Source organism: Neltuma alba, unplaced genomic scaffold, assembly GCF_004799145.2.
Source record: "Neltuma alba isolate B1F8T4 unplaced genomic scaffold, ASM479914v2 tig00011576_pilon, whole genome shotgun sequence".
NCBI lineage: Eukaryota > Viridiplantae > Streptophyta > Magnoliopsida > Fabales > Fabaceae > Neltuma > Neltuma alba.
In genome coordinates this window covers 444,472-457,853 of record NW_021636230.1, presented here as the reverse complement: position 1 = coordinate 457,853, position 13,382 = coordinate 444,472, and the positions used below count along the sequence as shown (strand labels likewise).

At 36.1% G+C, this 13,382-nt stretch overlaps 1 protein-coding gene across 1 annotated transcript; it reads right to left on the bottom strand.

Annotated features, from left to right (window-relative positions):
• Positions 1-502: 502 nt before the first annotated feature.
• Positions 503-792, bottom strand: LOC114715145 (auxin-induced protein 15A-like). The gene has a single exon (XM_028899938.1). It carries the CDS (start codon positions 790-792, stop codon positions 514-516), a length of 279 nt encoding a protein of 92 aa, XP_028755771.1. The 3' UTR covers positions 503-513.
• Positions 793-13,382: the final 12,590 nt, after the last annotated feature.

Genomic DNA, 13,382 nt, shown 5'->3' with positions numbered 1-13,382 from the left:
GAATACAATTATGATTTTTTAACTCATCTAGTCTTAATCTATGAGGGAATTATACTTTTTATATTACTTGTGACCCATCCGCTTTCAGTTAAGCTAATCAGCGAACACAAGGCTATGAATTGAATTCACATATTTTAGAAATATCATTGAAGACAAAATAAATGATGTTTCCTGAATTTCCCTTATAAAAATGATTTCACTAAGTTAAAATAAAAAGTTAAACATAATTTCACAGGATTAATTTGTACTTATTTACAGACTCTTTTCTTATATAGAACAAAAGTCTTGATTTGAATTGTTGAAAAAACAAAAGGAGTTCTATACCTTTGATATTCGAAACAGAAAGAGATAAAGGTGAAATTTTCCTCTTCATAAATTTCTCATTTCGGTATACAACTTTTTTCAGTTTCCAAGTTGCGGTAAAAAAAGAAAAGAGAAACAAAATCGTTGCATAGGAAAAAGGATCTAACTCTACAAAATTGTATTGACTAATCTAAGGCTTATCTTTACAAGCTAGCACCAACTGAAGGAAGAAGTGACATTTAGAAAGACATCTTCTGTGCAACGAATAGTAAGGGCACCCATTGGATGATCGTATCCAAATTCTTCTTCAGCTTCACTTAACAACTCTTGAAACGCATGGTGATTCAAGTATGATATTGGGATCACAAATCTCTTCATTTCCTCTCCAACATACACTGCCAGATGACCCTTTGGCACTTCACCAGATTTTGAAGAAGTCAATTTTGTAGCAAAGGAAGACCTCTTGATCCCAGGTAGACGAAAACCCATTGTCTTCTTATATTCAGAAGAGAATAAGAAGTGTTTGAAAATTGATGCTTGAAAGTATTATGAGATATTTGAGTTGCTTGCTTCTGAAAGCATACAAGTATATCAGTATATATAGATGAATGGTTGAGTAAAGATTATATGGTAGGGCTTAACTATTGGTAGACATGAGCATGTAGAGATCACATGGTGTTGTCCTAGGGGTCCTTTTTCAGGAATGGACTGAGAAACCCATTTGGCTAAGATATGAATGATGAACCATTAGTTAAGCAATGAAGTCCAAAGACATGGATGAGATGGATCACATGATATTGTTTTATGTCTTTGCCAAATGTCAAGAAGGGTGACCGGAGGTATTCAAAGCTTGATGTCTATCTAAATTGTTGGTTTCATTTCTTGACATGCTTGAGAGACGTGTTAACTCTTAGTTGGATTGATGAAAAGTAACCATAAGAGGTGTCTCAAGCATGTCTAGAACTCATCTATACAATTCTTCAAAAATATATTAATTGAACTTTGACCTCTTCAAGTGATCCTTCTTGAACAGGCCAACAGAATCATGTTATTTTTCTCGTCCATGTTCCTAAGCTTTATCAATACCACATCCCAATCAAATGGTGACCATCCAAGTCCTCTCTTCATTTGGCACGTCCTTGCTTTTTGAAAATAACCTCCAGGACACAACCATGTGATCTCGAAGAGCCCTTGTCTTTCTAGTAGGCACTATCACAAAACCTCTCAGCCACCAATTATTCAAAGGAAACAAATTCATTCATCCATATATACACTCAAGTAAGCAAGCATTGTAGAAGCCAGACGTCTCTGCAACAATATCGTCAAGCATCTGAATTTGAGCAGTTTCTAATCATTCTCTTAAACATAAAAATGGGCTTTCGCTTACCTGGAATTAGAAGGGCTTCAAGTTCTACAAAAATGGCTTCTTCGAAATCAGGCGAAGTACCAAAGGGATGTATTTCTATTCATGTTGGAGAAGAAATGGAGAGATTTGTGATCCCTATATCTTACTTGAATCAACTTTTATTTCAAGAATTGTTAAGCCAGGCCGAGGAAGAGTATGGATATGATCATCCAATGGGAGCCTAACCATTCCTTGTGCAGAAGATGTCTTTCTTAATGTCATTTCTTCTTTGGATAGGCGCTAGATTACAAAGACAAGATTAACATAGATTAGAAAGCACAATTTTGTAATTGGATAGGTTTAGATCCTTTCCTTTATAAAGATTTTTGTTATTCTTTATCTTCCCGGCCTAAATTTGTTTATCTCAATGAGATCTGATGAATAGAAATTTTCGCGTGTTCTCAGTCCATTATCAATATCAAAGGCATTGACCGTTTTGTTTTGGTTATTACGATTTGTGTTTTTAATTAATATCTTTTGTAGAAAAATTGTACAAAATTATATTCTTTAGCCTAGTAATTCAACTCAAGATTATTTTTCTCTAGGGTTGTCAACTTCGCCATATTTTGATGTTCTCTAACAATCGAAACACAATTTTCAGGCTTTGACACTCAGTTTTACTTCCTGGCACGAGAACTTTAAGGAAATAGTTTTTTTTTTGTTGCAAGAAAAAGTTTTACTTCTTCGGTCCTAAATATAAAACCCTTATACTAGTGTGTATGAGGGTCTTATATTTAAGGCTGAAGGAGTATTTAATACACAAAATAATTTTATATTTCCGGGCAAAATCAATTAATTTTAATCGAAACACAGCTTTTAGGCTTGGCCACTCTTTTCTAGTTCCGCGTTTGTATTTTTCTCGATATTGGTGCCTTGAGACCACAGAATTAGTAATCAGATTCTGAGTAATATAATGAGATCATACTTTTTCATAAAAATGTGATAAATATAAAATTAAAAATATATAAGTTTATAGATTATTTAACCCTCGCAGCTAGAATTAGAATTTTATGGCCCATTTTGTTTTTGGTATCATCACTATGATAGGATGAATCATGGTATAATCTTAATGCGGTGTTAATTAAGGGTGTTGTTCGATCCCTTTGTACGTAAGCAGATTATATGTTCCTAACTCTTAATACTAGTCATTACCATTATTAGTTTTTAATGTCTTCATGTGTTGCACAGGGAGTTCAAGTTTGTTCTCTAAAAAAAAGTGGATAAAGAATGCTCAGTTGCTAGTCCTACAAAGCCATAGAATTGAATTCACGTATTTTTGGTAATAACTGGGGTAATATCATTGAAGGCAAACATACATGATGTTCCCTGATTTTCTCTTATTAAAATAATTTCTCCAAGTTGAAATTAAAAATTACTAAATTCTCACAAGGATTATTTTACTTGCACTTATTTCTTACAGATACTTATATGTAAGAAACATCTTGACTTGAATTTTCTAGAAAGGATTTAGTTTTTTTTCCCCTCAATTTTTTTCTACTAGATGAGCATACAGATCCTTAGTGCTCACATAAACAAAATGGTCAATATGTAATGCCATGATTTGCGCAAAAGAAAGATCGATATATTCCTTGGATACTCGTGACGGATTGAGATAAACGTGAAAATTTTCTCTTCATAGATTTCTCATTTTGGTGTACAACGTTTTCAATTTCCAAGTTGAGAAAAAAGAAAAAGAAAATCTTTACAGAGGAAAAGAATGTAACTCTACAAAATTGTGTTGACTAATCTAAGTATTGTCTTTCCTAGCTAGTATCCATTCAAGGAAGAAGTGATATTTAGGAAGACCTCCTCTCTGCAAGGAATAGTAAGGGCACCCATCGGATGATCGTACCCAAATTCTTCTTCAGCTTCACTTAACAACTCTTGAACTGCAAGTTGATTCAAGTATGATATTGGGATCACAAATCTCTTCATTTCCTCTCCCACATACACTGCTAGATGACCCTTTGGCACTTCACTGGATTTTGGAGAAGTCACTTTTGCGGCTAAGGAAGACCTCTTGATCCCAGGAAGACGAAAACCCATTGGTTTTCTTATGTTAAGAAAAGAATAAGAAGTGTTTGAAAATTGATGCTTGGGGCTATTGTACGAGATTTGCGTCCCTTGCTTCTGAGAGCATACAAGGATATCACTATATATAGATGAATGGTGGAGGAAATGTTCTGTGGTAGGGCTTATAATTATTGGAAGACAAGAGCATATAGAGACCACATGGTGTTGTCTTAGAGGTCTTTTTCAAGAATGGACTAAGAAACCCACTTGGCTAAGATATGAATGATAAAGCGTTAGTTAAGCAAAATAATGTAGTGTTCAAAGACATGGATGAGAGGGATCACATGATATTGCTTTATGTCTTTCCCAAATGTCAAGAAGGACCACTGGAGGTATTAAATGCTTGATGTCTATCTGCAGGCTTCAAGTTGTTAGTTTCATTTCTTGACATGCTTCAGAGAGGTGTTAACTCCCAGTTGGATTGATGAAAAGTAACCATCAGAGGTGTCTCAAGCATGTCTAGAACCTGAAATGACACCTATAAAATTCTTCAAATGGATATTAACAAAACCTTTGAACTGTTCAAGTGATCCTTCTTGAAGCAAAAAAACAGAATCATGTGATTTTTCTCATCCATATCTCTGGGCTAGTCCTTACTTTTTGAAAATGACTTTTAAGACACAACCATATGAACTCTTTAAGAGCCCTTGTCTTTCATTAGGCCCTATCACATAACCTCACACCCTCCAATTATTTAAGCAAAACAAATGCATTCATCTATATATACTCATACTTGCAAGCATTTCAGAAGCAACTCAACTCTAGCAATATCCTCAAGCATCTCAGTTCAACGACTATCTTCTTTCCACAAACAAAAAGAAAATGGGTTTTCGTCTTCCTGGAATCAGAAGGGCTTCAACTGCTACGGAATTGTCTTCTTCAAAATCAAGTGAGGTACCAAAGGGATACCTTGCGGTCTATGTCGGAGAGGAAATGAAGAGATTTGTGATCCCCATATCTACGTTGAATCAACCTTCATTTCAAGAGTTGTTAAACCAGGCTCAGGAAGAGTTTGGATATGATCATCCAATGGGGGCCCTCACTATTTCATGCCGAGAAGATGTATTTCTCAGTGTCACTTCTTCCTTGGATAGATGCTAGCTAACAAAGACAAGATCAACATAGATTAGAAATCTCAATTGTGTAGTTGAATCAGCTTAGATCCTATTGCTTTGTAAAAATTTGGTTCTTTTTCTTCCCATACTTGGGAAGTGAAAAATTGTTTATCTGGATGAGAAGTTGATGAATAGACATTTTCACGTTATCTCAATCAACCGTAAATATCAAAGGCATATTACATATTTTAGTTTTGGTGACGATGAGTTGTGTTTTCATTATGCAGTTGTAGGAAAAACATAGAAAAAATTATTCAAACGAAAATTTTGCTCCTCCTCATTTTTTATGCAAGTGGCTTCCCTAAAGAAGTGATACCCTACATTCGAAACACCGTTTTCAGACTTCGACTTTTACTTTTACATCTCAAGTCCCAGTTAATGGGACATTAAGAAGAATTATTAAAAAAAATGGTTTTATTTATACTTAATAGTTCAGATTTCCATATTATTTCAACTCAATAGCTGTACTTTTTTAAAAGATATTGATAAGAATCAGAGTAATCCACGCAGCATGTAAATGGATATTACATATCATTGATTTTGTAAAACTGGATATATACATTCAGGTCTGGTAAACAGATACATTTATAGGCCTCAAGTCTAAGGCCTCATATCTAATGGGCCGTGATAACCTATGGCCCAATACAAGAGAACTAATCTATTCAATACTTCCCCTCAAGTTTGGGGCTGAAACACATTGAAAGCTCCTAACTTGCTAAGTAATTTTAACTGAGTCTCTTTTCCAATAGCTTTGGTTAATAGATCTGCCTCCTGCTCTGCTAACCGAACATGTTGTAACTTGACAAGTCCTTTGGTCACCTTCTCACGCACAAAGTGACAATCTATCTCAATATGCTTTGTTCTTTCATGAAAAACTGGGTTTGAAGCAATGTGAATTGCAGACCTACTATCACAATACACTTCTACCGGTTGCTGTACAGAAATTCCTAAATCACCCAAGAGACCTTTCACCCAGACAACTTCAGAAACGGCTGAACCTAATGCTCTATATTCTGCTTCAGCTGAGGACCTTGAAACAGTAGCTTGCTTCTTTGTTTTCCAGACAATCAGCGTATCTCCTAGTTTGAGAAGATAACCAGTCACGGACCTGCGCGTGGTCTCACATGACCCCCAATCTGAATCACAGAAGCAACTAAGCCTCAGGTCCCCTTGTGAGCTCAATCGAATCCCAAAGCCAGCTGACTGCTTCAAGTACCGTAAAACTCCCATGGCAGCTGACCAATGACACTTCATTGGCAGCTGCATGAACTGACTTAGGACCTACACAGGAAAGGAGATATCAGGCCTTGTTAGAGTTAAATAAATCAGCTTTCCTATTAGTCTTCTATACTTCCCTGGATCCTTGAACAGATCTTCCTTGTTGTGTTTCCCTTCTTCATAGGCAACCAACTTCAAGTGTTGCGGCATTGGTAAAGTGAGGGGCTTACAGCCACTCATTCCTGTTTCAGCCAAGAGATCTAAAGTATACTTTCTTTGTGTCAACATAATACCCTTCTTAGACCTTGCTACCTCAATTCCTAAGAAGTATTTCATAATGCCTAAGTCTTTAATTTTAAATTGCCCATGCAGAAAATCTTTGACCTGGTTAATTCTTTGTGCTGAACTACCAGTAATTAACAGATCGTCTACATAAACCAAAACAATTACCAAGGCATCATCATAATGTTTAATATATAATGAATAGTCATGCTTACTTTGCAGAAATCCCCCATTGATCAAGGACAGTGATAACTTTTGATTCCACTGTCTTGAGGCTTGTTTAAGCCCATAGAGGGATTTCTTCAGCCTACATACCATATTATCCCCATATTTCTTAAAACCCTGGGGTATGGTCATGTAAACTTCCTCATCAAGATCACCCTGCAAAAAAGCATTATTTACATCCATTTAGTACACAGGCCAATCATTTACAGCAGCCAATTTCAAGACAGTCCTAACAGTGACCATTTTAACTACAGGAGAAAAAGTTTCATTATAATCTACTCCCTCAGTCTGATTGTAACCCTTTGCCACTAGTCTAGCCTTATATTTATCAATGGTTCCATCTGGTTTATATTTCACCTTATAAACCCACTTGCAACCTATTGGTTGCTTTCCTTTAGGTAAAGGAACTATCTCCCATGTACCATTTTGTTCTAAAGCATCTATTTCATTTTTCATGGCAATTACCCAATTCTGATCGGTGACAGCATCAGTATAATATGTAGGTTCAGTAACAGCATCAATAGAACAAAGATAACACATATAAGAAGAAGAAATGTTGTCATATGACATGTAATTTTCTATGGGATACTTACAAGTAGACTTGCGTAATTTTCTATCAGAATTCATTTGAGCTAAACTACAAATATAGTCTCTAGACCAGATAGGCGGTCTTTTGTCACGGACAGGACGTTGACTAAGAGGAATATTAGAGATCTGATTGTTAATTTCAGCTATAGGATCATTTGGACCTGATTCCCTTCCTGATGAGGCAGTGCAATGAGCTGTGGGGACTGAATTGAATTATCATGATAATCATCAAAATAAAACATCCTTTTAATTTCAGTAGACACTCCCCCTTGATTGATACTATTGTTGACCTTAAAAGGGAAGACATCTTCTAAAAATCTCACATGTCGGCTAACGAAAATCTTGTGATCCTTTAGACTCAACAATATATAACCCTTTTGATTGTTAGGATATCCCAAGAAAACACATGGTATAGATCTAGGTTGAAATTTGTTTGAATTTATTAAGTCTGTAGCATATCCTAAACAACCAAAGACTCTCAAATGATCATAACTAGGAGGTTGGCCATGAACAATTTGATAGGATGTTTTAAAACCCAAAATTCTACTAGGAATTCTATTAGCTAGGTAAGTTGCCATTTTGACACACTCACCCCAAAACCTAACAGGAATACCAGATTGAATTATTAAACCTCTGGCAATCTGTATTAACATTCTATGTTTCCTTTCCACAATCCCATTTTGTTCTGGAGTATATGGACAAGTAGTTTGATGAATTACTCCCTTTTCTCGAAAAAAATGCCTAATTCATGATTAACAAATTCTGTTCCATTATCACTCCTTACCATTTTGACAGATATACCGAATTGATTCAAAACATAAGCAAAAAAACTCTTAATATGATAAGTAGTCTCAGATTTATGTTTCATGAGATAAGTCCAAGTTGCTCTAGAAAAATCATCCACAATTGTTAGAAAAAATTGAAAACCTGAATGTGTAGGCACTTTATAAGGTCCCCAAACATCCATGTGAAGTAAATCAAAGCAACTCTTACTTTTAATGCAACTGGAAGGAAAAGGAAGTTTAGTTTGCTTAGACTGAAAGCAAATATCACAACTTTTATTCATAGTAACTGCTTTATCCGATACAATATCCAAATGCCTTATTACATTCACAGGAGTATGTCCAAGTCTCTTATGTAAAAGCCACAAATCATTATGATTCACAGAACAACAAGTATTACTGTCAATTCATATACTAGTGTGATTCTTTTCTAAATCCAACAGGTATAATCCATGAACTACTCTACCAATCCCCTTCAGTTTGCCATCCTGTAGATCCTGCAATACACATCTATCAGGATAGAAGGAAACAACACAACATAGTTCTTTAGTGATCCTAGAAACAGAAATTAAGTTAAATTGAAGTTCTGCAGCATAGAGAAGTCCTTTTAATTCAATTCCATTAGGAAATTTAACATCTCCTATATGAGTTACACTAAACCTGTCTCCATTGGGAATTTTTATTGTTTTAATCGGTCCATCATAAGGTCTGTAGTTATCCAGTAATCCTAAACTACTAACCATGTGTGTAGTTGCTCCTGAGTCTAAAACCCACATACTATGATTTAATCCAGAGGAGTTTAGAATTGGCAAACCTGTACCACTCAATGCGTGAGCATTAACATCTGAGTCCTTCTTCAACAATTGCAGCAGGTGCTCATATTGCTCTAGTGTAAAACTCGGTGAGACACTTGATATATTAGCAAGCACCTCTCCTTCCCGGCTTCCAACATTCTGCCTGCCTTTGGTTTCTTGACTTTGTTTGGATTTATTTCCTTTGTAATCAGCTGGGAACCCAATTATTTCCCAGCAGTTTTCCTTTACGTGACCTCGTTTATGACAATGATCACACTTTGGGGGAGGGGTTCCTCTTCCCCTCCCTCTTCCTCTTCCTCTGCCCCTAACAGCCATTGCCATTCCCTCTGTGGGGTTGGTTCTTTCCATATTCGCAATGCCTTTTTGCGCCTCCACTTCCAAAACCATCGCATAAGACTGATTCACTGTTGGCAGAGGATGCATCAGGAGTATTTGACTCCTTGCGCTATCGTATACGTCGCTTAGACCCATCAGAAATTGCAATAGTCTCTGTCGTTGCATCCCTTCATTATACTCTTTGGATGTAGCACACTTACATGTAGGAACGGTGTCGAGACTAGCCTGTTCCTCCCAGAGTTCCTTAAGACGCGTATAGTAGGCAGAAACCGAGAGTTCTCCTTGACGTAAAGAGTGTATCTCTCGGTGAATGGAGAAAATTCTGGAGCCAGATACCTTGTCAAAGCGTTCCTTGAGATCTTCCCAAGCTTCCCGCGCCTCTTGTAGATATACCAAGCTATTTGCCAGATCTTTTGAAACAGAATTGAGTATCCATGACATCACCACAGCATTACAGCGTTCCCAATGACTCTGAAGATCTGGTTCTTGATCAGATTTCTTGCAAGAACCATCTATTAATCCAACTTTATTCTTCCCTCTTAGCGCAATGAGCATCGCCTTGCTCCAGATCGTATAGTTTTCGCTGCCGGTTAGTACCTGTGTGATAATCGAGACTCCTTGCGTGTCAGAGGGATGTAGGTAAAGTGGATGTGCAAAATTGATCGCTGCGTCCCCAAATGCTCTCTGCTCGGCCATTGTCTTTGCCGTCGTCGACTTAGGGTTTACAGATTTGGGGTGATACTGCGTTTCTTGATTCTGAATAGAATAACCGAAAGGGGAAAGAACGAAAGGTTTCTGGTTCCTCCTTAGTTCCGACGGTGCATTTTGACAGACTCAGCTCCTGCGGTCCTCTCCAGTATGATGGATCCACAACCCGGGCTCGGATGCCATGATAAGAATCAGAGTAATCCACGCAGCATGTAAATGGATATTACATATCATTGATTTTGTAAAACTGGATATATACATTCAGGTCTGGTAAACAGATACATTTATAGGCCTCAAGTCTAAGGCCTCATATCTAATGGGCCGTGATAACCTATGGCCCAATACAAGAGAACTAATCTATTCAATAGATATAACACAATTTAAGTCCCCCCGGGGGCCGGGTGGAGATTTTGGTGCGTTGTGGCCACTGAATTAATAATCAGGTTATGAGTAGCACAAGGTCGGTGTTTATCTGTGTCAACAGTAACATAATGACATAGCATCCGTCAAATCTCTTAAAATGAGTTGGCTTGATATATGCATATGCACTGTCTTTTAACATATCGCATGATCCTTGAAAGTACCATTAAGACAATGTCATGTGATGTCTTATGGCCATTGCCTATCAATTGAGTTCACATATATTTTCATAAGTTGAAATAATTAGTATCATTGAAGACGATAACATAAACGATGTTTCATCACCAGTGACCTCTGGCTTTCTGTCATGTTTCTATAAACTTGCTATTATGATGCTTTGGGTTCGAGGCATGGAGCTCCCTGGCCATCCATTCGTTCGATTAATTCCCATCTAGATAATTTCTGAATTGATATTATAAAATAATAGATTTTTCCCAGGAAATTCAGAAATATATTTACTATCATATAAAAATAATTTTTTTTATTCTTCTGAAGAAATTTGTAGTCTAAACTGAAAAAATAGTGCTTTTATATTCACAGTCAATTGATGTCAAGGGAAAATTGTGTATTGATAAAATTTCTCGCTGACCTTAACATCTTTACACTTCCCAAATAGGGGAAGAAAAGGGGAAAAAATATTACATAGCCTGAATCGCCTTCTATAAAAAATTGTGATGGGAAATCCAAGTGGATATTCTCTTTGCAAGCTAGCACCCATTAAAAGGAAGAAGTGACTTTTAGGAAGACATCTTCTGTGCAAGGAATGGTGAGAGCACCCATTGGATGATCATATCCAAATTCTTCTTCAGCTTCAGTTAAAAGCTCTTGAAATGGAGGTTGATTCAGATAAGACATAGGGATCACAAACCTCTTCATTTCCTCTCCCACATAAACCGCTAGATGACCCTTCGGAACTTCGCCAAATTTTGAAGAATTTTGTTTTCCAGCAAATGAAGTCCTCCTAATACCAGGTAGACGAAAACCCATTGCTTTTTGTGTTTAAGAACAGAATACGAAGGAAGCGTTCAAGCAATATTGATGCTTGAGAGTATTGTGTGGAAGATTGAGTTGCGTGCTTTTAAAAGCATACGAGTATGAGCATATATAGATGAATGGTGGTGGTGGAAGAAAGGTTATGTGATGGGAAATAATTATTGGAAACAAGGGCATATGAGATCACATGGCGTTGTCTTAGAGGTCCTTTTCAAAAACCGTCAAATCAGATTAAGCCAAGTGAAGAGAGGACTCCAAAATCCTTTAGCTTGAGATATGATTGAGCAAGTTTTCGTGAAGAAGTGTAGTTCAGGGAACATGGATGAGAAGGATCACATGATATTGTTTTACGTCTTTCTCAAATGTGAAGAAGGATCGATGGAAGTTCTCAAAGCTCAATGTCTATCAAAAGGCTTTTATACTTGTCGGTTTCATTTATTGACATGCTTAAGATGCATGCTCTCAATAGGATTGATGAAGAACAAGGAACCTGAAGATGTGTCTCAAGCATGTCTTGACATATCAGCTATATATGAAATTCTTGAAAACAAAACAGAATCATGTGATTTTTTTTTTTCATCCTTGTCTCAGGACTGAGCTACACTTCATCTAGCTAACCCTTTATCACTCATATCCCAGCTAAATGGGTATTCAAGTCTAATCTAAGACATAAACATGTGAAGTGTAAGGACACTTGCCTTCTAATAGGCTCTATCACAAATAACTCTCACCCACCAATTATTATAGGAAAACGAATCCAGTCATCTATATATACTTATATACATTTCACAAGCAACACAACTTCACAACGGCATCATCAAGCATCTAAATTTGAGCACTTGCTTGTTCTCTTAAACACAAAAAATGGGTTTTCGTTTACCTGGTGTTAGAAGGGTTTCAATGGCTACAAAAATGGCTTCTTCAAGATTCGGTGAAATACCAAAGGGATATCTTGCGGTATACGTTGGAGAAGAAATGAAGAGGTTTGTGATCCCCATATCTTACTTGAATCAGCCTTCATTTCAAGAGTTATTAAGCCAAGCCGAGGAAGAATACGGATATGATCATCCAATTAGAGGGGCGCTCACAATTCCTTGTAGAGAAGATGTCTTTCTTAGTGTTACATCTTCATTCTATAGGTGCTAGCTAACAAAGAAAAGATTGACTGTAGGTTTGTCAACCCAGTTTTGTAATTGGAGCAATTTAGTTCCCTTTTCTCTTTGTAAAGATTTTTGTTCTTCTTTTTCTTCCCTTGCTTGGGAAGTGAAAAAGAAATTGTGTATCTCAACGAGAAATTGATAAGTAGAAATTTTCACATTATCTCGATCAATTGTCATCGACCTTTTAAATTAGGTGACTGTAAGTTGATGTGCTTTTATCATCAGTCAAGTCCAGATTTTGTTCTAAGGTTATCAATATTGCGTCCCTATTGTGATGCAAGTGGCTTCTTAAGTCCCAGTTCGATAAGATTTCGAATGGCAATAAAAAAGAATTTTTTTTAAAAAAATGTTTTTTTTCTGATACACAAAATAATTTTATATTTCCTTGGCAAAATCTATTAAACTCTTAATTCCAACTCAATAATTATATTTTGTAAAGAAGATAACATCATTTATGTTATTATGTTAAATGATATGATTCATCAATTCCCAAAAATATGTGAACACAGTTTAATAGTCAGTGAGACTAGGAACATAATTGAAATTTTCTTGGTCCACTTTGTTTCTTTATAGATTTGAAGGACATGACCAATGTCAAAATAAAATTTTAGAAGTTTGAATAGATATTTAACTGTTGCAGTTGGATTAACTTCATAATAATTTTATGGTCCACTTTGTTTTCGGTATAAACAGTACGATAGAACGAAATTATCAAACACCCTTCACGTGGTCTTGTCTTCAAAAGAATGATGTTGATACTATACCAGAAACTAAATGGATCACATATTGTAACACCCCGAATTTTATGATTTAAGATGAGTAGAAAAGAGAAAAATTTATTAAAATTATTTATTTGCCAAATAAAGGGGGAAAATTATGGAATAATGATTTTTAGGGTTTAGAGACATTTTGGAAAAGGTATTTCCCAAAAATGGCTTAAATAATTTTAATAGATAATT

Bases quoted from the DNA above. Each gene is read 5' to 3' on its own strand.
- LOC114715145 (XM_028899938.1), bottom strand. From the start codon at position 792: ATGGGTTTTCGTCTACCTGGGATCAAGAGGTCTTCCTTTGCTACAAAA.